Source organism: Microtus pennsylvanicus, chromosome 14 (genome assembly GCF_037038515.1).
Source record: "Microtus pennsylvanicus isolate mMicPen1 chromosome 14, mMicPen1.hap1, whole genome shotgun sequence".
NCBI classification, from domain to species: domain Eukaryota; kingdom Metazoa; phylum Chordata; class Mammalia; order Rodentia; family Cricetidae; genus Microtus; species Microtus pennsylvanicus.
Genome location: NC_134592.1, coordinates 39039935 through 39066031, shown reverse-complemented (window position 1 = coordinate 39066031; position 26097 = coordinate 39039935). Strand labels below are relative to the sequence as shown.

The window sequence follows — 26097 nt, the reverse complement described above, 5'->3', positions numbered from 1 at the left end:
CGGGCTGGCTATTAGCCACACCTGTTGACAATAACCTTGCGAGAGCAGAACTCTCTGCTCAACAGTAGACTGGTCCTTTGGGTAGAAATACAGTAACTTAAAGGAACTAGATGTTAGCTCCGACTCTGTGACCTTTGGTCAACGTGGAAATAGGCTCACATTTCCTGGCATCCACACAGGAAGTAGTATTCTTTTTATTTATTTTTTTATTTTTTGAGACAGGGTTTCTCCATGTAGTTCTGTCTGTCCTGGAATTCTCTATAGAGCGACTGGCCTTGAGCTCAGAGATCCTCCTGCCTGCCTCTCGTGCCTTCTGGGATTAAAGGCGTGTGCCACCACCCCGGGCTGAAAGTAGTACTCTAAACTGCTGAGCCATCTGTCCAGTGCAGTACTTGGGTTTTCCAAATAGTATTTGCCTTATTTTATTAGCCTTGGGAAGGTTCATAGTTGAGTTCATTAAATTCTCTGAAACTTCACTGACTTCTTGCAGGGCAGTATTTATGGTGGTTGGGCATTAAACTCCTTTAGGGTTGGGTCTGTGCTGGCCTCTGTCGGGTGAGCAAATGTTTTCTGTTGCACTATAGGAGTTATTCTGTTGTGTCAACACACAAGTTATAAGTGTAATTTAAGTAGAGGCTTCAAGCAACCAAGAGGACATTAATATGTTGCATAATGGCGTCCGATACCCCCGCTGTCATATTGTCGAGATGGAGGGAAATAGCTTAGCTTCCCTCAGTGCTATATATAGGCAGGAGTCGATTCTCCTGCCTCCACCAGCAGCACTGTGGGGTGTGCATCACGGCCCCCTGCTGGCCTTCCTCCTTGCCCTCACTGTGATCATCTTCTGACTCAAAGACACACTTCCTTTTTTATATTTTTATTGTATTTATTCATTTGAGACAAGGATTGGCCAGGTTCCCAGGCTGATCTCAGCTTCTATCCTCCAGCCTCCGCCTCCTGAGTGCTGGGATTGCAGGTGTGCCCCACCATACCCCAGGGATAGCTTCTGTCTGCAAAAGAAGCAACAGCTTTTGCTATTGTTTTGCAGGACCTGGACCTGGTTGAAAAGGGCTTCAGTAACTTGAGGAAACAAATAGAAAATGCCAGGATGTTTGGAGTGCCTGTGGTCGTGGCCATGAACGCATTCAAGTAAGTGCAGAATCTCGAGAAAAGAGGAGTATAGAAAACGCCAGGAAACAGCTCCTGGAGCAAGCTGTGCGATGCCCCTTTTAGCTTCATTTTGTCCTTCACTTGCGGCTGTTGGGTATAGCTTTGTGGTTCAGCCTGGGATGTGACAGGCACCATATGGGCCTCAGGCACCATATAAGCCGCTACCTCACCAGTGAGGTCCGGAAATCAGAGCTGCTCCTGAGGGGCCCTCTTCTCTGCTGAGCAACGGGGAGAACACACACACTTGACAAGGAATGTTCTTTTCGGTCGCTCCAAAGCCTTTTGTGCTAACAGAAGAGCATCGCCTGCAGCATGGCTTTATTTCACCGGGTCAGGTGGGATGTTATGTTGAGAGAGTTGAATGTATTGAGCTAGAAGTGTTCATGCAAGAGCTGTGTGGGTTGTTTGGCACTGTAGCTCCGTTTAGGGTTTCAAAATAATGCCCTCACCACAGCGCAACGGGAAGAAGCAATTTGTAAAGCTGGTATTTACTGAGTCCCAGTGGTGTCCTGGGATTGTTCCAGATACTTTACATGTATTGCTGTCTAACCTTCATGATATCCTGGGGCAGCCCCGCTGTGGTTCTTTCCATTGTTTCTTTGGGGCGAGCCAAATAAGTGCAGATGAAGTAGCTGGGGCAAAAGTCACCCAGCCCACTGGCCTTAGAGCTGAGCTTGACACACACCAGTCTGGATTGAGTAGTGTCCATGTTCCGGGCAGCAATCTGTGTGGGGTTAATGGCATGCGCACAATCTGCACTCCCTTCTCCGTCACCTCCCGTTCTTTAACGCAAAACTCTCCTGAACAGGACAGATACAGACGCTGAACTGGACCTCATCTGCCGCCTCTCCAGAGAACATGGGGCTTTCGATGCTGTCAGATGCACCCACTGGGCAGAAGGAGGCCGGGGGGCCTTAGCCCTGGCTCAGGCAGTCCAGCGAGCATCACAGGCCCCCAGCAACTTCCGGCTCCTCTATGACCTCAAGGTGGGTTACTTTGTCTACGTAAACAGAACAAAAACAGAATGGCCTGCGTGTAAAAATGCCTCAGCGTGGAACTTGTGTGTAGTCAGCAGTGACTACCTCGTGGTCTGATCCCCTTGTGGGTGAGTCACCCCAACCACAAACTGGACTCTCCACTTGAGACATCTGTCTTACAAGCACAGATGACTGCCCGTTTGCAAACAGAAATACCTGGAGAGCTTAGCTCACACCCTGGCTTCTGAAGCTTACAAAGTATGTGCCCTTTGTGGGTGGAGCCAAGTTGGTAGCTTATTGCATTGCAGGCTCTCGCCATGGCCTTAGCCATGCGGTAACAAAGGTGGCTGTATCTGGCTCTGGAAAGTTTTCTGACCACTTCTCAATACTAGAGCAAAGAAGAGTGCAGCCAAGCCCACTTCCTGAGACGGTGTTACCCCACGTTCAGACAAGCCTTCTGAGCCAAAACCAAAGCATTTCCACAGGTTTCTCACTTCCACGGGCTTCTTCACAGTTCAGTCACCGAGCCAGGTGGATTGCACCTGGCCTGGCAAAAGCAGTTTATTCCATGACACGCTCCAGTCACTTGGAAGATCGCTGTTCCTAGGGTTGTATTTCAGGTTGTGACTGGATGCTAAATAGTCTCTCGGCAGTAATTAGAGACTTTGTTTGAAACATGGGGTGTACATTGTAGTTCATTCTGCTTGTTTTGGTTTTGTTTTGTTTCTGAGACAGGGTTTCTCTGCATAACAGTTCTAGCTGTCCTGGAACTCCCTTTGTAGACCAGGCTGGCCTTGAACTCAAGGGAAATCTGCCTGCCTCTGCCTCCTGGCTTCTGCTTGTTTTCTCTGGGATTAAACTCAAGGGAAATCCACCTGCCTCTGCCACCCGGCTTCTGCTCGTATTCTCTAGGCTAATTTTTGCTTGGCTTTTCTTTCCCTTTATTTTCTTCTTTTTTAAGATTTATTATGTATACAGTGTTCTGCATGCACGCCAGAAGAGGGACTCTCGTTACAGATGGTTGTGAGTCACCATGTGGTTGCTGGGAATTGAACTCAGGACCTCTGGAAGAGCAGCCACTGGTCTTAACTGCTGAGCCATCTCTCCATCCTCGCTTGGTTTTTCAAAGACAGCCAGAGACTTTAGGAAATAACCACCATAAAGAGTGGAGCCCGGATTAGATGGCTCAGTCAGTAAAGTGTCTGCCACATAAGCGTGAGGGCCCGAGTTCAGGTCCCCAGCACCACGTGCGAGCCACGTGTGGTAGTGCGTGCTGCAACCCCAGTACTGGAGACCTGGATCTCTAGGGTTGGTTTTCAGCCAGTGTAGCCAAATCTATGAGCTGTGGGGTCAGTGAGAGACCCTGACTCAATACACAAGGTGAAGAGGGATAGAGGACAGATATCCAAGGGTATCTCTGGCTTCCACCTGCACCCGAGCATGCGTGCGTGCACACATACACAAACACACACACACAAACTCACACAGAAATAGGAAACTATCGCTCTTGAGTTTTAACTTAGAATATTTCTGCCTCTTCTCTTTGCATGTGCAGATATAATCCATGGAGAATTAATTAGCGTTCTCCTGTTGGGCTTTGGGTTTGTCAACGGGTCAAAAAATCTGTTTGAACAATCACCCCTTTAGAAAAAGCCCTAAACATAAATGCACACAAACGAGAAGCACTTATGGGGCCCCTCTCCAGTCCGCTGTTCACAGTGCCCGAGTCGGGAGCCCTAGATCTGAAGGGCCAGCGGGTGACGTGAAAGCGCGAGAGAACAAGGGCTTCAGAACCCTTCTCTCCGGAGCTCTTCCCTGTGCCGGCAGACAGGAGGCTGCTGCCCCTTTCTGTGTTATTCAGCATCTGCGTGTCTTAAATCCCCCCTCAACCAAAGTGTTTTTGCTTCTGAAGTTCTAAATGTGCCTTGGCATTTAACAAGCTCCAATTATACGATGCATGTGAGCGTCATCTGCAGCTTGCTGCAGCCGCTACCAAGAGCGCACGTTTCAAGTCCAGTTTATAAAGCGCTCTTGGAAGTGGTCACTATTTAGTAAAAGGTAAAGTCTGTGTTTTTATAGGTCGAACATTGCTCTATTTAAGATCTGCCCGATATATTCATTTAGCCGTAGTTGCTAAGGAAGAGAAAGCCCAGTGTGCGTAGTATGTATGTGTGTGTGTGTGTGTGCATGTCTACATATCTGTATCCATGTGGAGACTTTGTATCTGTGAGATATTTTCCACTTAACCAAATCTGGAACTTTTTATTAACATGGTCCTGGGCTGGCAAGATAACTCAGTGTGTAAAGGCATTCATAGCAAACTTGATGATATAAGACCCTAGGTTTTAGCTTCACCACCTCCAATAATCAAAGTAGTTAAATGTTTGTGACTTATCCCCCCCCCAAAAAAAACCCTCGGGTTAGCCAGGCAGTGGTGGCACACGCCTTTAATCCCAGCACTTGGGAGGCAGAGGCAGGTGGATCTCTGTGAGTTCCAGGACAGCCAAGACTTACACAGAGAAACCCTGTCTCGAAAATCCAAAAGAAAAAAAGAAGTCAAATTATTTGCATGCCTGTTGTATATAAAATGCAACTTGTATCCCTTTTGGGGACACTGGCCTGGAATATCCTTGCTAAGAATCTTCATGTGTGTCCAGTCACAGTCCCCTTCTCTCTGTACATCAGCTTCCAATTGAGGATAAAATCAGGATCATCGCACAGAAGATCTACGGGGCAGATGACATCGAATTGCTCCCGGAAGCGCAGAACAAAGCCGAGGTCTACACAAAGCAGGTGGGTGTTTGGAGTCTGAGCCCCGAGCTTTCCCAGCCTTGTGAGCTCCTACACTCCACTCCTCCAGAGAGCAGCATCCTCTTCCAGAGTACTGGGCCTGGGATAAAAATCCCAGCCCTGAATTCTGTACTTACAACTGTAGGCGAACATCTCGGGAAACTGGGAGGAAATACAGAATACAGAATGTTTTTCTGAAACCCGAGGCACCTCTGTAGTGCTCTCGTCTCTGCTCCAGATACTGTGTTTTATTGATTATAACGATGGAAATCCGTCCCTTACAGGGATTCCTTATTGTGTTGGTCTGTGATAACAATGAAGGATGAGGTGGAGGTGCCCGTGCAGGGTGCTAGCCCTCTCAGTCTAGTGACGGTGCCCAGATGTTCTTAGCTGCATAGCCAGTGTTTCCTTTGTCACAGCCCTGTTCCCTTTTCCCCACAGGGCTTTGGGAATCTACCCATCTGCATGGCCAAAACACACTTGTCTTTGTCTCACAACCCAGAGCTAAAAGGTGTGCCTACTGGCTTCGTTCTGCCCATCCGTGACATCCGCGCCAGCGTTGGTGCTGGTTTTCTGTACCCATTAGTGGGAACGGTAAGTAGAACCCATTCATTGCCTCTCTTCTGAAATGGGTCGCTTGGGCTGTCAGTGTCAGATTGCCACAGTCTAGCAGAAAGCTGTAATCAAGCCTATCCAGGTTAATCCTGGTCTTGATATGGACCGTACGGTACCCATTAAAGCCTAACACTGCACCTACCTCTACTGAATAAGGTTCCCAGGGCCAGTTTGCTCTTGATTGAACCCAGAGTGGGTGTAATTGGGCTCGGAATTTGCCAGGATCTAGTCTGCTCTCTGGATACATGATGTCAGCATCCGATTCAGTCATTGGCGGATTGACGATAGTAGTTGGGTATGGTGGCACATACCTGTACTCCTAGCACTTGAGATGAGATCTGTTGCAAGATCGAGTCCAGCCTGCTCTACATAGTGGGTTGTAGTCCAGCCAGGGCTATGTAGTGAGACCCTGTCTCAAACAAAACCAGCAACTCTCCATTGAAGAGCCGGTACCCACCGGAGGGTTTGTCTTAGTAGCGGCTACTCTTTGAGAAGTCTATAATCCATGTGCCCTTTCTCTCATCTTAGCATCTCCGTTTCCTTTTAATCTTCTTTCTTAAGACTATATTAAACTATCTTTACTAAAATCTCTGATTACTAGGAGGGAAAAAATGTGTCTATATTGAGTAGGTATAGATTTATAATATTGTATAACATCCTTTTATCTAGCTTTTAAATTGTATTAGGTGTTAAAAGTTGTCTAGAAGTGATGTGTACAGGGGGGTGTGCATACGTTATGTGTCTTCTTAGACCATCCTGAAAAGGATCGAGTACTCAGATTTAGAGATCCAGTGGGGTCACAGAAAGCAACCCCCATGGGGAGAAACTGTCCTCACAGTTCTGTTTACTGAGCGTGTTATACAGATTAACCCAGTCCTCTCCACAGCCCCAGCAACAGAGATGTCCTATCCAGTGTCTCGCTGACGGGCTGAGAGCTCCTCTATGTATGTGTGGTTATTTTTCCTGTAGGTGTGTCTGTGCATCCTTTGTGTGCCAGGTGCCCAACGAGGCCAGTATGCCAGATCCCTGGAACTGGACTGTGGGTGATGGGCCACAGTAGGTGCTGGGGATCGAACCCAGGTCCTCTGGAAGAGCAGTCAATGCTCTTACCCACAGAGCCACCTCTCCATCCAATTAAAGTTTATTCATGAAATTCTGGTAGTTCACTGTCCTTGAAATCCATTAAAAAGCAATGGATAAAGCTGGGTGTGGTGTTAAACTGTTCTAGTCCAGCACTTGGGAGGGGGAAGCAGGAGAATCAAGGTTCCGCTGTGTGGCCCGACTGGCCCCAAACTTGCTGTCCTCCTGCTTTAAGGCTCGTGTTGCAGACACATCGTATCTGGCTGGCTTAATCTTTTCATTTGTTTTAAGAAAATTTGAAGTTTATTAAAGAAAATGTTTTATTCTAGATTTAAATGTGGACATTAAGAGATAGAAAGAAGCCAGTGGTGGCGCATGTCTTTAATCAGAGCACTTGGAAGGTTGAGGCCAGCTGTTGGATCCTTGGAGACTATTGATTGGTGCTCAGATGTCAGCATTAGGTTTTCTTCCAATATTGATGTTTTGTGTTACAGAAAATGACTCATCTAGTTTATGATATTTTTATAGTAAAGTTTTAGAACTTCAGTCTAAGCTGCCGTCCTTTCTGGGTCTGCTCTGGAACGGCATGTGTATATTTATGATACAGGCAGTATGACAGGGAAAATACCGCATTTTCCGTTACAAGCCATACAAATTTGCAGATAAGTGGCAAATCCAAGTCTTCAGAAAAGAAGCAAGCACAAATATAGCACCAAAGATTCAAGTTTAGCTTCAGAGAGCCCAAGAAGATGGTAAGAATAGTGGCCGTAAAGCCACCTAGGCCGAACACAGAAATGTCTTGGCCTGAGCCAAAGGGTGTGGATCGTAATGTCACGTCACTGCGGCCACAGAAATCCCACGGGCTTCTGTGCGAGATTCGCTGGAAGGAACTTTCAAACACAGCGCCTCCTCTTGGGGGCTTTGTTGAGCTGTCTTGAGAGATGGTTTTGCTAGGGAGCCCTGGTTTGTGTTGAACTCACTGTGTACCCCAAGCTGGTCTGAAATTTTCAACAATCCCTGCCTCAGCCGTGTGCCACTCCACACCCCCAGCACCTGCCAGTCCAGGCTAGGTCGGGACCGTGCTTCCCCTGCCACTCGGGCTACAGCTGCCCTGCCTGAGAGCAGAGTCAGGCCCGGCCTCTGGCTTGCAGGGGTCATGAGGGTTTCTTGTTCATGTCAGAATGTACTGGTTTTTAACATGGAACAAGAGCATCCCCTTTGTTGACGACTTATAAGGTGAGTCTGGTTCTGTGGCTGCTACAAGGCACACTGTGTACGTGTCACAGAAAGCACAGAGGATGACTTGGCAGCCGACCATTCTCGCCTCCACCCTGTGTTGGCCCCAGGAATCAAGCTCGGGTCATCAGCTTGGCGGCAAGCACCTTTCCCCACTGCGCCATCTTGCTGGTCCCTTCAGTTCATTTGTACCGCTGTTTTACCTCGCAGATGAGCACAATGCCTGGACTCCCTACCCGGCCCTGCTTTTATGATATTGATTTGGACCCTGAAACCGAACAAGTGAATGGATTGTTTTAAACAGGTGAGCCGTTACTGGGCAAGATTTTTCTTGTTTGCTTTTATTTCAAAAAATAAAATACATTTAGTTGTTTGTTGACTTCATGGGAGCAGGGAGGGATGTGCGCGTGGTGTATGTTGGGGTCAGAGGGGTCAGTATTCTTCCACCATATGGATGCTAGGTTTTTAGGTCGGTAGCAAGTGCCTTTACCAGTGGAACTGTCTTTCTTGCCCTGCAAAAGGTTTTTGGTTTGGGGTTGTTTGGGTTTTTTTTTTTTTACTTTGAGATTATTCATGAATTCTAAGGCTCAAACTGAGTATACAAACACTCAAATTCTAGTGATTTGCAAATATTTCTTTCCAGATTTCACTGAGAAGAGGCCCTCAGAAAAGAGAATTAACAGCAATCAATGAATTAAATATTAATGATATTAATGTCTTAGGCTGGAGAGTAGGTGGCATTGCAGGGAGAAGGGTACAGACTAGTCACCACAGAAGCCTGCAGGAGATGTTAACTTCCCTCTGAAAGAGCCCCAGGAGGCTTGGGGTTCAGAGTTGATGATCTAGAAGAGGCAGAAGCAGCCCCAAGTCCATCTGTGAACCTTGAAAACACAGAAACCAGCGGTAGTGGCTCACACCTTTAATCCCAGCACTCAGGAGGTTGAGGTGGGCAGATCTCCAAATTCAAGTTCAAGGCCAGCCTGGTCTACAGAGTGAGTTTGTCTCAACAAAACCAAAAAAGGAAGGAGAGGGGGGGGGGGGAGGGAGGGAGGGAAGGAAGGAAGGAAGGAAGGAAGGAAGGAAGGAAGGAAGGAAGGAAGGAAGGAAGGAAGGAAGAAATAAAAAGAAGGCAAGCAGCATTGGAGCACTGAGCTGGGGCTATAGCTGATGGTGAAGCCAGTGCTAAGCCTGTATGAGAGTTCCAGGAAAGCACACACATACACTCACAGAGACATTACTCGGGGAATCATCCAGAAAACAGAGAAGGAAGCAGAACCACTTCTGGTACTCACCTGAGTGACAGACACATTCAGTTCAGAGCTCAAAAATGTCAAGCAGGAAAATCCTTGGCATCCCTCTCCAAGGAATTAAGCTGGGCGTTGGTGCAGCCAGGGCCGTGGAATGAGAAGAGAACGGAATGCCTGTCTTATCAGCAATAAGGAGCTTTTAGGTGGCAGAGGAATGTCCCGAGTATGTGAGGGGAAGATAGCTTTCATCTTATGTTTACCCCTGGCCAAATCTGCCAAGGTATTTTCAGGCGGGCAAAGGGTTGCCACCCCCACTTCTGCTAGAAAGCTATTTAACAAAGTAGTAAAATGAGGAACTAACCCAAGAAAGGGAAAGATGTGAGTTTAGGGAACTGGCTTTGGGACAGTGGTGAAGGGGTTTCCAACAAGGGCACATGACCGTGGGTTTCAGATCTAGTACAGAACATGGGGGAAGCCTGGAAGAGCTGGGAGACCGGCTTGTCCTGGCTCCCTGCTCGGTCCTACCTGCTGTTCACACAACCGTCATGCCATGGGTTGTTTTTCAAGCCTATATGGACAGACCCTAGAAGGGAAGGTTTAAGTGTGAACACTTGGAGAGGCAGCCGGAGAGTGAAGTGTGGAAGGACAGAGGAAACCGCAGTGCTCAGAGAAATCATTCATTCCTTCTTCGTGCCTTTCCTTTCAGATCTTCTGTCCGCAAGAGGCCACTTTGTCTGGCCAGTGTCTGTGCAGGCCCACTGAGGAAGTGTGCAGAAGTCCAGGAAGTCAGCCCCGCCCCGAAGAGCTTCAGAAATAGTGGGAGTTTCCCTAAAGCCTTTTACAGCCTTAATTCACATCATCGTGTATAAATTAACATAAATCTTGTCTATTTACCTAGAGAAAATCCACAGAATAAATGAAATAATTTTGCTATTGTGGTGTTGAAAATTGTGACATTGGTAGGCCTCGGTAGAACAGTAAAACGGGCCAGGTGGAGGTACGTGCCTTTAATCCTGGGACTTGGGAGGCAGAGGCAGGTGGATCTCCATGAGTTTAAGGCCAGCCTGGAAACCTGTCTCTCATATATATATAATGGTTGCCATCCATTGAATGAGCATATGGTGAGGTGGGGTAAAGAAGCAGGCTGCAGGAAGCGCTTTGTGATCTGTTGTTTGAAGGGGGGGTGGGTTTTGGCTTGTTTGTTTATCTCTGTGAGAACTTAACTCAGGGGAACTGAAAGGGTGTGGGTGGAAAGTAGGGTATGGAGAGAGACTTCCCTATTTTATACTTTCCTGATCCGACCAAGTTTGTTCCCCAGGGAAGCTGCTGCTTGTATGAATGTTTGTCTTGACATCTTTGGGATCCCATTTGAATCATTGCCTTAATGCGGTTGGGTTTTGTTATTGGGGTGTGTGTGTGTGTGTGTGTGTGTGTGTGTGTGTGTGTGTGTGTGCAGATAGATAGATAGATAGATAGATAGATAGATAGATAGATAGATAGATAGAAGTTTTTAAAGTTAGTATACAAAATAACAGGTCTCTGGATCTCTGTGTGGGATTTTTATATAAACTTAATTTTGGTTGGTTCTCCCTCTCCCTGATTCTCCGCCCCCCTCATCTTTTCCCTCTGATATTCCCCCTTCCACTTGTTCTGTTACCATCCCTACTCCTCTCCCGTAGACCCCTTTCTAGTTTCCTGACCTTTGCTCCTGTTTACTCCTACCTCGACATCCATATTTAACAGTCAAAGGCCAGAATCTGTATGTAACAGAATTTAAGCATTTGTCTCCTGAGCATGGGATACCTCGCTTGATATAGTGGTCTATTTTCATGATTTCATATTTCTTCATGGCTGGATAACATCCTATCTTATGTATGTGCCACATTTTAATTATCCATTCTGGCGATAGACATCTCTGCTGATTCCATTTGAGTACTTGAGGATGACAGCACCAGCTCTGGATGGGCCGTTTCCGCCCCGCTGGCTTAGCAGATGTTTGCTGGCCTGCCGGAACCTGGGGTCTACCCCTCCGTGCTGGCTGTCTTGTGGGTTTCTCCCTGTTTGACGTGCCTAGCATGTCCTCGCTTCTCTTGTCTCTATTTTCCCCCTCTTCCTGCATTGGCTCCTTCCAGATGCTGTGTCCTCCTGGTGCCAAAGCTAAACCTTGCTGATGTAGACAGAGCTCTGTTCTCCCAGGGGTTTTTGCTTTTGTTATACTTAATTCCATGGGTTCACATCAATGTCGCAGTACAGTTTCATGGTCAGAAGAAGCAATGACAGCACTTTGAGAGGCTAATGGCAAAGGCATCGTGAGCATAAGTCTCAGCTCTGTCTTTTATTGCCTCACCCATTTCTCCATCCTCACATGCCTCTCTGTCCCCTCGCCCACCTGTCAGTCCCCTCGCCCACCTGTCAGTCCCCTCACCCACCTGTCAGTCCCCTCACCCACCTGTCAGTCCCCTCACCCATCTCTCTGTCCCCTCACCCATCTCTCTGTCCCCTCACCCATCTCTCTGTCCCCTCACCCATCTCTCTGTCCCCTCACCCATCTCTCTGTCCCCTCACCCATCTCTCTGTCCCCTCACCCATCTCTCTGTCCCCTCACCCATCTCTCTGTCCCCTCACCCATCTCTCTGTCCCCTCACCCATCTCTCTGTCCCCCTCATCCACCTGTCAGTCCCCTCACCCATCTCTCTGTCCCCCTCATCCACCTGTCAGTCCCCTCACCCATCTTTCTGCCCCCCCCACCTCACTGTCATCCATCTTTCTGCCCCCCACCCACTTTATAGATCATGGAAGTAAAGGCTGTTGCTGCTTCCCTGTGGGTAGCTCCATAAGGTGCTTTGTACAGTGCCTGGCACATTTCGAGTACTCATTGCTGCCCCTGAGATGAGGCATCTTTTTAGTAAGCTTCCAAGTAGTCTATAGAATATCATCCGGGATGGAATTTGCTAGGTGATCACTGTGTAAACAGGAAGCAAGCAAGCAATCTTATGCGACACTTAGAGACCATCTTAAAGGATGCAGGCTTCCTCCATCCTGCCAAACATTGGGGAAGTAGATCCTCAGTACTGGAAAGAATAGTGGACAAATGAATATAAAGAAGGGGGGAGGGGCTGGAGAGATGGCTCAGCGGTTAAGAGCACTGGCTGCTCTTCCAGAGGTCCTGAGTTCAATTCCCAGCAACCACATGGTGGCTCACAACCACCTGTACTGAGATCTGGCACCCTCCTCTGGCATGTGGGCATACATCAAGGCAGAATGTTGTATATATAATAAATAAATCTTTAAAAAAGGGGGGGATTTAAAAGACCAATTATTTTTAATTCACTTTATTTTTATATGTATGGGTACCTGTAGAAGCTAAAAGAGGGTGTTAGATCCCCTGAAGCTGGCGTTATAGGTGTTCGTGATCGTGAGCTTCCTGACAGGTGCTAAGAACCTGGCTTGGGTCCTCTGGCAGAGTAATATGTGCTCTCAACCAATGAGGAGCTCTTCAGCCCCTAAAGTGTTTTTTTTTTCTGATTTTTGGGAGGTAGGGTGTATCTCTGACTATGAAGACCAGTCTGAGATCCTCCTGCCTCTGCCTCCCAGAGTGATGGGATTTAAAGACGTGTAATTTTAATTTGTGTGGGGGGGGATTGTTTGTTTTTAAGATTTTGAAGTAGGTGTGATGGTACATGCATTTAATTCCAACACTCTGAAGACAGAGGCAGGTGAGTCTCTGAGTTTGAAGACAGCCTGGTTGGTCTACAGAGTGAGTTCCAGAACAGCCAGGGCAACACAAAGAAACTGTCTGGAAAAAAAAAACAATAAAAAAGGAAAGAAAGAAAAGCCAAAAAATTAATTTTTAATGATGTGTTTGTATCAGTGTGGGGGAACTTGCTGGTGCCCATGGAGGCCAGTGGCATTGGATCCCCTGGAACTGGACAGGTATTTGTGAGCTACTTGTATGGGTTCTACTAATACAGCAGCACACGCTCTTCTCGGCTGAATCATCTCTCCAGCCCTATGGTTTTTACTATAGAAAGGATGTAGCATAAGGCTTCAGGTGTAGCTCAATGGTGGATTGCTTGCCTGCCATGTGTAAGGCCCTGGGTTTGTTCAACAAAGCAACAAGTAAATAACGTATTGGTAGAAAAAAAGCGGGGAAATTCTCATGTGTCTTTGCAACTTGTGTGCAAGCATCCACCCAACTGATCCCTGCCAGTGAAACTCCAACTTCACAGCAAGAGCTGACACACCTGCTACGAAATGTGGACGTGTATTGTAATCACTTGGGCTTCTGTCTCATTTTACGGAAGGGTATTTCAGGGCTCCAGGGCTGGTGTCTGCTGTCACCTTATTCCAAAGACTCTGCTCTCTGCTGCCTCTTAGCATTTCCTGGAAGGCAGCTCCTACCAAACTGTGCAAAGTAGAAGACTGGGTCCATCCTGCTTGCCTCCAGAAGGAAGAGGAAACTAAGGTGTATGAAAGTTGAAAGGAGATGAGGTCGTGGTGGCTGCTGAGCAATCCTGGTGGGCAAGGATTTTATGGTCCTGATTCTTGGATCTTTGCCCGAAGGTGCCACAAGTACAGAGGAAGACACGCGATACCTGCAGCAAAGTGTATAAAATGCCTATAGAAGTATCAGTGCAGAGGGGACATGTCCATGTCGCCAGGGCAAGTCCTATCCCTTCACCATGGGACAAGCAGTCCGCCAGATCTGCTGGCCTCCAGTCTTCTGGCACTCCCCTCTCCATATTGGTAGGATCCCTGAGAAGCAGACTGTGCCTCCTGATTGCCCCTCAGGGGCCGTGCACAGGGAAGATGTATATACACATAGTTTAAGTATGACAGCGGTATGCCTGTGCTGCCAAGTAAGGCACTTGGCTTTGCGTTGGCTCCCTGCAGCTCTCGTGGTGCCCACAAATAGATCAACGTCCGTCCCCCAACCTCCCGGACCTGGAGCCGCCGGTTCACTAGATGGTGTGCCGGAGGAAGGTACATGGAAGGCTGGTTCTGAGAAAGGTTCAAGAACTTAAGAATTGTTAACAAGGAGTTGAGACCATTTTGGTAGCTAAAAGCCTGGACCGTGTGGATAGGGACCAGAATGGAAGAGATCATATATTCAATTCAGTGCTGTTCAGAGGCATATGTAGGCTACTTTATTAGCACGCTGTATCTGTGACATTAATAAGATTAGCTGTAAGGAGAATAGTTCCTCATCAGATTGGAGGGGTATTTATAGCTCATTTCCTAATTATATAATTCAAATGGAGTAGTAGGCAATAATAATACAGTAATAGCTTAGCAGTCTTGTCACTTAAGTGTGTTTAGGAATGACAGGTTTCTTTTTCTTTCAAGCATGAGGTACCGAGTGCATTGTTCAAACATCTGGCATCGAGTTCTCATCATATCCTAAAGAAAAGCCACAAATGCGGAATTTTATTTATAGTAATATTCTCTCTTCTGTGTGTGTGTGTGCGTGTGTGCATGCGCGCGCATGAGAGGTGTCAGATAAGCTATTGATCATATAAATCATATTTTCCCTTAGAAGATAAATCTAGCTTTTAAATGTGTTCAGCTCCTTTTTAGAAGCAAAGGAAGTAGGAGAGCTACAAGTTTCTAAGATTCTCTTTATTGCTGGTATTTCAACCTGCATCTCTCCTTTCCCAATGCTTTTTATTTTTTTAAGTGGGGCTTGCTATGTAGCATAGCCTGGCTAGGGACTTGGCATCCTCCTGCCTTAGCCACCCAAGTCCTAGGATTGCACTGCCACCCCTGGCTCCAGCTGCTTTCTAATAACAACTGTGCTACCCTGTCCTTTTCACAATCAGCCTTCTTTTGCTTCTTTTCCTAAATGATTGCCAACGCCCAGGTCTGCTAGATTGGTGCTGACATCACAGCACCTCTACTGCTTGAGTGGCGTGGATTTCTTCAGCTTGTTTCAAGTTCGAGAGGACGTAGAAGCAGGGCTAACATAACCTACGTGGGGATAAAAAGACCATTTTCACTCGCCTGTGTTTGCTAAATCAAGTTCATTTCGGTTTTTGAGACAGGGTCTCATATAGCCCAGTCTGACCTTAGACTCCCTATGTAGCCAAGGATGGCTTTCAAAGTCTCATCCTATCGTTCCTACTTGAGTGCTGAGACCACAGGCATGTTTTACCATGTGTGAACCCCAGGCTTTGTGCACGCCAGGCAAATGCTATACAAACTGAGTGAACATCCAACATGAGTGTGTGAGTGAGTGTGTGTGTGTGTGTGTGTGTGTGTGTGTGTGTGTGTGTGTGTGTGGCGCGTGCGCGCATGCCTGTAGAAACCAGAAGAGGATGTAGGATCCCTTGGACCTGGAGTTAAAGGCAGCCGTGAGTGACCTGAAATGTGCTGGGAATTGAACTCTGGTCCTCTGCCAATCAGGAAGAACTCTTAACCTCTGAACACCTCTGCAGCTCCCTCTTTCAAACTCCATAATTACAGCTTGCCTGTATCTAGTTTCCCTGTGTTACATACAGTTCTTATCACTAACTTTTAACCTACAAGCTTAACTTAGAATTTTATCAGTTTTGTGTCCCAAGAATTTATTCCTTATCAAGTCTTGGTGGAATAAGTCTAGACTAGAAATCTTAGGAAGGGAAAATATATTCCTAGAAAAACCATCCCGGGGCTGGAGAGATGGCTCAGAGGTTAAGAGCACTGCCTGCTCTTCCAGAGGTCCTGAGTTCAATTCCCAGCAACCACATGGGGGCTCACAACCATCTGTACTGAGATCTGGCACCCTCCTCTGGCCTGCGGGCATACATCGAGGCAGAATGTTGTATACATAATAAATAAATAAATCTTTTAAAAAGAAAAAAGAAAAAGAAAAACCATCCCCAAGTGGACATCCGAGATTAACTCTCCCAGAGATCTTGGTCCCCTCAAGAAAAAGGGAAGGGATCTTGTTCTTACACGCTCCTGGGGCTCCTGAGCTCTGTGCCAGGAAAAACCCTGGAGGAGGCTGGGATGTCATTTACAGGACCTTAGCTGAAGCTCTTGAAAACACCCCATGCCACTGGCCCTGAGCTGTGGAAGCCACACCTTGTGTGCACAGAAATGTACTTGGACTGTTTTTCACCCAACGGGACACCTTCCTGCTCCGGAGAGTGGACTCTGCCAGCACCTTCTGCTCCAAATGGGGCTGGAATGGCAAGTGCTCTTATCTCCATCCCCGCTTGAGAGGAACAAGGTGAGCAACCCCCAAGGAATGCTAAAGGAAGCTGTGCTTCTCGGTGAGACATTAGACGGGCTGTGTTCTATACGCCCCTCACCTGTGCCCTATGAATGTGGATGACCACATCCCTCCAGCAAATCTCAGCTTGGCCTCTGCAGGTCTGAGGTCCTGTTTGACAAAGTTGGTTTTGTGTCAGTTTCTTACCATATACATAATTTTCTCTCTACCCAGGTGTGGCTCCAGGGGCAGAGGTGGGTAGATCTCTGTGAGCTGGGTGCCATCCTGGTCTACATAATGCCAGGTCAGCCAGAGCTAGACACTGAGACCTGTCTCAAAATATTTTTTTTCCAGATGACCCCTTATGATTCTGTACGGTTATGGGTCTTGCTTTTTAAATTTATTTTTAGTTATGGAGGGAGAGCGGGCATGTGCATGCGAGTGTATTTTGCCCACAGAAGCAAGATATCCCTGTAGAGTTGGTTACAGGTGGTTGGGAGCCGCCTGATGTGGGTGATGGGGATCGAACTCAGATCCCCTGGAAAAGGAAATACGTGCTGCTCAGCGCTGAGCCATCTTTTCCACCCCATCAATCTTTCTTTGAAGATAAACTGTCTACCTTGTCTTTAATGTTTGAGAGGAATTTATGGTGGGCGCCTCGCATTTTCAAACGTTTTTTTTTTTTTTTTGCGACTGTGGGTCTCAGGAAATGAGGGGTCCTCTCCCCTCTTCTCCTTGCGGCCCTTGCTGGTCCCTCTACCCAGACCCTGATGTCATTATGCAGCGGGGTTGCATACGGGGCGGGAGCACGAAGGTCTCTTCCAGGCGGCCGGGCAGTCTGCAGGCAGGTGGCTGGCTGGGTTTGCCCCGCCCCCGCCCCTCGCCCCGCCCCGCTGCTCCGCTCGCATTGGCGCGGCCAGCTGTCTCTCTCCGCACTGGGGAGGGGGCGTGCGGCTGCGGTCCCTCTGCAGAGGGCTGCGCGCTCCGAGGCTTCCGGAGCTCCCCGTTGTTTGGGCCCGTGCGCCCCGACCTCGGGAGCAGAGCTGGTCCGAGACCGCGACGCTCTGGGTAAGTGGAGGCAGGACCAGAGGCTCTGGGTCTGGATCGAATGCACTGAGTCCCTAGTGGGCAGGTGACGGCGGCGGCAGAACCAGGGTCCGGGTCACCAGACAGCGAGGGGCGCGGACTGCAAGGTCGCCTGGTCCTCAGGCGTCTCCAGGTGGGTGACTCTGGGCAGTTCTGCCGCCCGCTCGCTTCGCATGCGGTGCTGCTGGAGTCTTGGCAGCGGCTACCTAGCCGTTTTCCTTCTTCAAGGCTTTTTGGGGAACTGTGATTCTCGGCTCCGCTCTATGATAATTCTGCAGCTAGCTTAAAGCTGGGCTATCTCTTCCATGCCTCCGGTGTTTTCCTTTCTGAGCACTTTCTCCTGAGCCCTGTCTCTTGCACAGGGGTGTCAAGCCTGGAGGATAGAGTCCTTCCTCCAGGAGGAAGCTTAGCGGTTTGTGTCTGGTGCTGGGAAAGGTTCCTTGCTCTGCTTGGATAGTGATTGCTCTTTGCTGCCCAAGGAGGGGTAATGGTGGTGGTTGTTTTCTGTGGCCTTAAACGTGAGATTCTGCCAGCGAAGGAGAGCAGGGACGTTAAGGTTTCCAAGGCGATCGTGCTCCACTCGAAGGTAGAGGCGAATCATTTGCAGTCTTAACAGTCTGCAAAGTTTTAACTCCTGCTGGCTGCATCCTTTCCCTGCCTGGGATACACTTGTTGGGGTGCTCATTTCTACAGTGATGCACGATCAGAGAAGCCTCTCCTGCAAACCCCTCGGCCATTCGGTTAGTTTCAGATATTTTCCGGATATGATGGCATTTGAATATTTCTTCTATCCATACATCCTCTGCTTAGAAGGAATGCTTGCTCAGGCGTGGAGCCATTAAGACTGGGCTCTAGTGCTTATAAAAGGTGCGTGAGGAGAGACTGTACATGGTTTCTGGTTCCATCATTATTCTAGAATTTTATATTTCTGTGTAGGAAGATGAAACATGTAATGCCTACCCTAAAAAAAATCTCCTTAGATCTTAAAATGATTTTTCAGGGCTCCAGTTCTACAGAGAATTAGGAGCTGGTACCCAAATGAGAGAGCAGTGAGAAATTTACATGCAAGCAGAATAATTTGCCTAACTCAGGACATCTGTCAACTAAAATCCATAGAATTGTTGTGTGATCACCCTATGTCCCCATTCTTTAAGCCATTCTATTCTGTAGATTGGTATTTGGGGGGGGGGGACACTGGGGACCAAATCCCTTACCTCGTGGCATGCTAAACCAGTGCCATCACTGAGCTCTGTGCCCAGATCCAAAGCATAGTTTTCTCCTTTTTCTCTCTTGAGATGGGGTCTCGTGTAGCCAGCACTGGCCTCAACTGCACTGTATAGCTGTGGATGACCTTGCCTGATTCTCCCGCCTCCACCTCCCACACGCCGGAATGGCAGTCGTGCACCACCGAGACCAGCCTCGGATGCGTGTTTTAAAGCGCCCCACTGTCTCACGGAACTAAAGCACGGGCTTCAGAAGCCAGGCAGTCTCAGGCTAAATCTGAGCACTGTGGCTGACTAGCTTTGTAATCTCAGGCAGGCTGCTTAACTGCAGATGGAGAGATCTCACCGCCTCCTCACTCCGGGATACCGTGGAGCAGGTTAGAGACGCCTGTGAAAGTGCTCCACGCCGCCTCGTAACACAAGAGTTGCACAACCAGTGCTGCCTCTGACCTCACTAACTTACCTCCAGCTCTGCGCAGTTACAGCGGGAAAAGTATGAGTGGCGGACGCTTGTGGGGGGAGATGTCAGAGTTACACAACGCCCTGAGGACGGGAGAACGACAGCAACGCTGGGTTTTTCTGAGTGTGTATGGAAAGTAGCACCTCCTTGATGGGATGTGCATTTTTAGAACAGAAACCGTATGCTACAATAGAAAGAACACCAGAGAGTCAAGATTTCTGCTGCTAACTCTGGCTAGGACCTCATCTAGCCTAAGGCTTTCTGCGAGCCCACCACCCACTTGGGAGCTCAGTTCTGTCATTGGGCTCGACATGATTAGTCATCTCTAAGCCCCTAGCAGTACCAACCGTTCTTCGCTGGATGTGACGAGAAAAGAAGTCCAGCTGCCTATCACCCGGCCCCCTGTTGTTTTTTGTGTTTGCTAAACTTTCTGTGTGGGGCCGTGAACAGTTCGTGGAGATGTCAACTAAGGGCAAGGGCATACGTGCAGAGTGACCTCCAACGAAGTTTTAACAAAAATGATAAAGCAAAATGGGTTCACACTGGAATCTTTTTTTCAGTAGGGCAAAAGCAAGCCTCACTTTGTAGCCATGGTTGTTCCGGTATGTTCTGTGGAGCATACGCCCCACGTGATGCAGTCTGTATGAAAAATACTAGGCTTGTGCTGAAATAAAACCCCACTCTTTTCTCTTCTCAGGTTGGTCTTTGAATAGAGGAGAAGTTTACCCAGGAAAGAGCTTTCATTCAAAGGGGAAATTAAAGGAAGAAATTGCAAGCAACAGACAAACAAGGCATTTTTGTCCTGAAGAAGCCGCCGAAACAGCTGTGGAGTGAAAGGGTGGACACCCTGGAGAAGCCGGGCTTGGTGTGATATTTTTGTCACAAAGGACTTCAAGAAGAAGAGAGAAGACGCTCCTCAGAGAATGAAAGAGTCTAGCGTGAAAATGGAGAGCGGAGCTTCTGAGATTCAGATAGAAACGAAGGATGAAAAGGACCCAGGGGCTGTGTGTCCTCAGAAAGAGAGGCAGGAGAGGAACAGAGCCACGCTCTGCTTCAAGAGAAGGAAGAAAGCAAGCAAGATGAAGTCTAAGGTTGCTTCCAAGACTGCCGAGGGGACCAAGACACGTCCCCCAGAAGCTGGGGCCTCTGATCAGCCACAGCCAGCCGGGGCCTGGGCCTCCATCAAACGCCTTGTGACACCTAGGAAAAGATCAGCGTCTTCGAAGACACAGAAGCCATCTGCGGCTGAAGTGCAGCCCGAGGATGCAGCTCTTCCTAAGAAAAAAGCAAAATCCAGACTTAAGATTCCTTGCATAAGATTCTCAAGAGGGGCAAAGAGAAGTCGTCATTCTAAACTCACGGAAGACTCAGACTACAACATGGGAGTCCAGCAGAGAGGGGCTGAGGATTTGGAGATAAAACCCCAGACCCAGCCGGCTGACCGGACAAGCCAGGCTAAGTCCACACAGGGCCCACAGGAAGGTGTGTTGGTGGAAGAGGGTAAAGATGTTCAAGAACCGCAGGTCAGCCGCAACATCACTTCTGGAGAGAATGTGATTTCCGTAGAACTGGAATTAAAAGATGAGTCTTCTGCTATTCAGATGGGAACTCCCGTGCTGGAAAAGGAAGCTGAAGTGATTAAGGAAAAGCCAAGTGTACAAGCGCAGCAAGCAAGTCCACTTGAGAGTTCAGAAGCAGACAGCACCCGTCCAGTGGCTTCTCGTGTTCCTGCCTCACCAGCCACCGCGTATCAACGCGATGTGGACAAACCCAGTGACAGCATCCGAGACCGTGCACCCAGTGCGAAAGGTGACAGAAGTAGAGAAGGTGCTGCTGAAGAAAAGAAAGCTAGTGACATTGTTCAGGGCCAGGTGGAAGAAACCCCACTGAGTCAGGCAGAGGAAGCTGCTGTCAGCCAGGCAGACAAAAGTGCTTTGGGCCAGGCAAAGGAAGCTGTAGTGGCCCAGGAAAAGGAAGTTGTAGTGGCCCAGGAAAAGGAAGTTGTAGTGGCCCAGACAGAGGAAACTGTAGTGGCCCAGACAGAGGAAGCTCTCGTGGCCAAGGCAGAAGAAACTGTAGTGGCCCAGGTGGAGGAAGCTCTTGTGACCAAGGCAGAGGAAGCTGTCGAGGCCAAGGCAGAGGAAGCTGTCATGGCCCAGGCGAAGGAAGCTGTCATGGCCCAGGCGAAGGAAGCTATCGTGGCCCAGGCGAAGGAAGCTATCGTGGCCCACGTGAAGGAAGCTATTGTGGCCCAGGCAGAGGAAGCTGTCGTGGCCCAGACAGAGGAAACTGTAGTGGCCCAGACAGAGGAAGCTGTCGTGGCCCAGGCAGAGGAAACTGTTGTGGCCCAGACAGAGGAAACTGTCGTGGCCCAGACAGAGGAAGCTGTCGTGGCCCAGGCAGAGGAAGCTCTCGTGGCCCAGACAGAGGAAGCTGTCGTGGCCCAGGCAGAGGAAACTGTCGTGGCCCAGACAGAGGAAACTGTAGTGGTCCAGGCAGAGGAAACTCTCGTGGCCCAGGCTAAGGAAGCTGTCGTAGCCCAGGCAGAGGAAACTGTCGTGGCCCAGACAGAGGAAACTGTAGTGGTCCAGGCAGAGGAAGCTGTCGTGGCCCAGGCAGAGGAAACTGTCGTGGCCCAGACAGAGGAAACTGTCGTGGCCCAGACAGAGGAAACTGTCGTGGCCCAGACAGAGGAAGCTGTAATGGCCCAGGCACCAGATCTGAAAGAAAATGGAATTGATACAGAGAAACCCAGATCAGAGGAATGCAAAAGAATGGAGCCAATTGCTATTATCATTACAGACACTGAAATCAGTGAATTTGATGTTAAGAAATCTAAAAATGTCCCTAAGCAATTCCTAATGTCAATGGAAAATGAGCAAGTAGGGGTTTTTGCTAATGATAGTGATTTCGAAGGGAGAACTTCAGAACAATATGAAACACTGTTAATAGAAACAGCCTCTTCCCTCGTCAAGAATGCTATCCAGTTGTCTGTAGAACAGCTGGTTAATGAAATGGTTTCCGAGGATAATAAAATAAATACTCTGTTACAGTGACTTCATTCCCAGATCATGGGAAAGGAAAAAAAACACTCTACAGATGAATTATTTTATACATTTGTGACACTTCTTTCTCAGTAATAAATTCCATCTGTGGAATTTAAAGGTACGGTTCCAACCCAGAAGGGCTGAAGAATAAATGAAGTTTATAAAACTCACCCAAACACAGTCGCTTCTGGACTGGAGGGAGGCAGTCAGCACAAATCACAGGACGCAGTGACACACAGGAAGGTGCAGAAGTGACCAGCGATGAGTTCTGTGCTTTAAGGAAGACTACTTACTGTACACTGGTATGCTTACGCTCCCTGCATCACGAAGTCTGGCTTTTTTTTCTGACGGGTCAACCCCGTGTAAAGGCGAACGCTGCCTTTGCTTTGCTTTTATAGTATATTTTCTCGTGGTGAGTCAGGTGAGAGGGTTTCTAGTCCCGCACAAGCTCCTTCCAAAAGCCATTCCCAGGTTCCTTCAGCCAGGCGAGTGTTAACAAGTGTGTAAGCGTGGCAACTGGGAGAGTTTCTTCTCACCCCGTCTTCTGCCCAGCAGACTTGTATATACCCATCTCCGTGTGGACTATCTGCTGAGACGTTAGAAGCAAATACATAAAAGGAATAGTATGTTTCATCCAGAAGGCAAACTCCCCAGATGATGGAGGATTCCCTCTAGCGGAACGACTTCTGGAGGCCCAGGAAAACTGTAATATTCTTCTGAAAGTATTTCTTCTTGGCCAAACGTGAACTATGTATACGAGTGAATAAAAAGTCAAAATTCATGCTAAAGCATAGGTTTTCAACACCGGTGTTTTTCCGATGCGTCTAGCCATGATAGTGTAACATGCTTCCCAGCCCCGCGGGTTAGGGTTCATACTGTACAGCACCCCGCCCCACTCTCTGACCCAGTGATGATGTGAAAGGCAGTGCAGATGGAGGGGGCTGATGGAGAGCATCCTCCGGAGGCGGGAACGCCAGTGGTTTTCATCTGCCCTGCACTTAACAGTGATGATGGCCTGCATATGTGTTCATTGCTTTCTCCTGTACTTTCAGTTTGTAAATACCTATTGTCATCTCTTACAGAAGTAACCAACGTGGCTTTGGAATTTAACCAAATGCTGGATGTTTAGCAAGATTCTTGGCTTGCCTACCTTTATGTTTTCAACAGGCGATGGGGGCATCATTCAATTTAGAAAGATAAAAAACACACAACTGCCCCCCCCAATACATTTCTTTTAATTGTGTACCTTTTAGACATGAAATCAAATCACTGCTAAATCATCTTTGAGAGAATAATCCACTGTGTACGGTGCTAATAGACTTGTATAGCTACCAGCAAATATGTTTAAAATGAACAGTTTTAAATGCCTGATTAAGGTTGGTGCACTTTGCAGTATTTTAAATAATCCTGTATCTATTTACTATTAGAATGGCTCCAAGCCAATATACTTGCATTAAAGTTTCTAATAATCTCTTATGAATGAGAAAAAGCTATAAAATATACAGCACTTAGCAATTATTAAGGGTATTTTAGATTTGAGGATCTTGAAAAATGGAAAGTAACTACGTAATTTTGGGGGTAAAAAAGTAGCCCCAAGTTTCAAGTTTTAGTGTGTGTGTGTTCCTTATACTGCTGTTTGATAAATACACCTTTGGTTAGGAGCCATTATGATTGATTGATTGTTTTTATAAGAAAATATATTCTTCTTCATTCTTAATTGGTTTCTCTGGCTTTTCTAGGGACTTAAAGAGAATTTCCATCTGGAAATAGAATACTTTATTCTTAATTGATTTCTCTGGCTTTTCTAAGGACTTAAAGAGCGTTTCTATCTGGAAACAGGATGCAGAAATTCATCAGTGGGTTGCAATCTGATATATCTGCTATGTGGCCAAATTATAGAGGAATCTAGGGTGGCCCAAACTGTTCCATTGTTATAAAGAAAAAAAGCAGGAATCAGATAGCTTGGAAGTCTACTATAAAATATTTTATTATGATAGGATGCGTTTCAAGCAGTTTGACCTTCTGTGAAAAATATGTAGAAAGATTCTGACTCAATTTACACCCTTTTGGCCTTAAACCAACCAGTTTAAAGGAATCAATTTAGGCATCATTAATCACTCACAGGAATTTTAATTGAAATCTGCCTATAATGAACATTTATCAGCTAGACTCTAATTTGTTTTTGAAGGCGGGGGGGGCTTATCTGATACTTAACAATTTTTCAATATATTATCTTCACCCCCTTAAGAGTCAAGCATTATTCACTCCACTTACAAGACAGAGACTATGAGCACTTGCTGAGATGTGTGTGTGTGTGTGTGTGTGTGTGTGTGTGAGAGAGACTATTCCCTTAACCTTTTTTTTTCAAAGCACTTTTTAGGATATTAAAAATAGTACCTGGTAACATTTAAGTAAAGGTAGCAGAAAACAAAAGAACTTTCCAACAGAAATCATGTTCCTTGCCACCTCCTCCACCTCCAAGAATAAAGAGCAGGTGGCACCAACGGAGCTCTTCAGAGAAGCTGTCTGCACAATTCTCCTCCACAGCAATGGGCTTGACAGCGCCGAGATGGCGATGATCTTAATTGGTCTACTATCTGGTGGCGTCTGAGACGAGGTGAGGCTCTTGGCCTGTGAGATGGCCCCGGGCCAGCCTTGCCTGTACACATGGCCCACAGTTCGTTCCATCGGCAAATGTCTAACTTCAATTTGCCTTAATTTTTATAGTTGAGAATTTTTTAGGGGTTGTGTCAGACTTTTTAAAATAATTGTTAGACTTTCGAACCCTGTTGTTTGAAAAGATCCTTCTGTCGGCTTTACTGAGTGTGTTCTACTTCCTAGTTTAATACTAACTGTGCCAGGATTTGACTTTTCTGCCTGCCATTTTTGCATTTTTTTAATATCTTCATTTAAACTGTAAAGTTTCTTTAGGTTCAAATTCCTGTCTTACTGTGTAGCAAAGTTTCTTATATGGAATTGAAAGTTTTAATCCATACTGCATTTTATCACATTTTTAACAAGAATTTTTTGTAATGATCCTTGACAAAAGTTTATTAGGATGAATTTACATAAAGTATGTGTGCCCCAATTAAGATAGAGCCAACGTGTATTAGGATTAAGCCTATCAATGTCTTGGTAGTAGGACCTCCCACAGCTCATCCTGGGCAGGGTGTGTGTGTGTCTGTGTGCCTGTGTGTCTGTGTTGGAAGGAAAGAAGTGGCAACAGAAGCCAGGATGGGGAAAAGCAGCCACAGACAAAGCAAAAAGATAAATGCCAATCAGGGAAGTAGAAAGAGTGTTTCTGTCTGGAAAGGGGGACTGGGACCCGAATATAGTGGCAATCTGAACACAAACACTGTATCCATTCTGTTTTGTAACCAGGTGCAGGAAGAAGGCCTGTACAATGCCACACACTTCGGGTCTTTGCCATAGAAATGTTAAGTGGATGAGCCATTAAAAAGTAAGAGTAACCATTTTGTATCCTCATTAAAATTAGCATTTCTGTGAATCAGAGGCGCATATTCAAGAGATAATATTCTGTAGAGAGAAAGTTTTCAAGTTGAATTAATTCATGTACTGACGAATACAGAATAAATGTTATATTAACTTATTTATTTTATCTGTGTCTTTAAAAAGGGATATGGGAAATTATATTCATTTCCTAAAACTGTAAAGATCACACTAATGAGAAAACTTAGTTCTATAAAAAGTTCCACTCTGCTAGGGATTACAGAGACATTTCAACCCAGGCCTAAAGGAGTTCACCTCCAGCAAAGAAACGCAAACAGAACTCCCATCAGACACTGTAAGAACAGACAGTTCTGAATGGGATGCCGTCTGAACCCAGTGGCAAAGCGACATGCTCAGTCCCCGAGACCTCAAAACCAAATCAAACAAACAAAAGGGAAGGTTTCACTGTTCGTTACCTATTGCATCAGTTGCTTTTCTGGGGCTTTTTGGCGGGGCTTGTTTGT

The 26097-nt window shown here is 47.1% G+C and overlaps 2 protein-coding genes across 5 annotated transcripts in view; both read left to right on the top strand.

Annotated features, from left to right (window-relative positions):
* Nucleotides 1-10048, top strand: part of Mthfd1 (methylenetetrahydrofolate dehydrogenase, cyclohydrolase and formyltetrahydrofolate synthetase 1) — a 62169-nt gene extending 52121 nt beyond the window's left edge. The window contains exons 23-28 of the mRNA XM_075948321.1: nt 1049-1149; nt 1979-2156; nt 4833-4940; nt 5379-5531; nt 8079-8172; nt 9822-10048. Coding sequence (XP_075804436.1) covers nt 1049-1149; nt 1979-2156; nt 4833-4940; nt 5379-5531; nt 8079-8168 — 630 coding nt within the window. The 3' untranslated portion in view covers nt 8169-8172; nt 9822-10048. The remainder of the gene's footprint in view (nt 1-1048; nt 1150-1978; nt 2157-4832; nt 4941-5378; nt 5532-8078; nt 8173-9821) is intronic.
* A 7185-nt stretch (nt 10049-17233) lies between these two features.
* Nucleotides 17234-25733, top strand: Akap5 (A-kinase anchoring protein 5). 4 transcript variants are annotated; one of them, XM_075947597.1, is made up of 3 exons: nt 17234-17375; nt 19774-21691; nt 21740-25733. In XM_075947597.1, the coding sequence occupies exons 2-3, from the start codon at nt 20000-20002 to the stop codon at nt 22130-22132; spliced, it is 2085 nt and encodes a 694-aa protein (XP_075803712.1). In that variant the 5' UTR covers nt 17234-17375; nt 19774-19999; the 3' UTR covers nt 22133-25733. The 4 variants fall into 4 exon arrangements, with proteins under 4 accessions (XP_075803712.1, XP_075803711.1, XP_075803709.1 ...); XM_075947596.1 differs by having other exon boundaries at nt 17246-17526; XM_075947594.1 differs by having other exon boundaries at nt 17251-17375; nt 19774-25733.
* The last annotated feature ends 364 nt before the right edge of the window (nt 25734-26097 follow it).

Bases quoted from the DNA above. Each gene is read 5' to 3' on its own strand.
- Akap5 (XM_075947594.1), top strand. From the start codon at position 20,000: ATGAAAGAGTCTAGCGTGAAAATGGAGAGCGGAGCTTCTGAGATTCAG.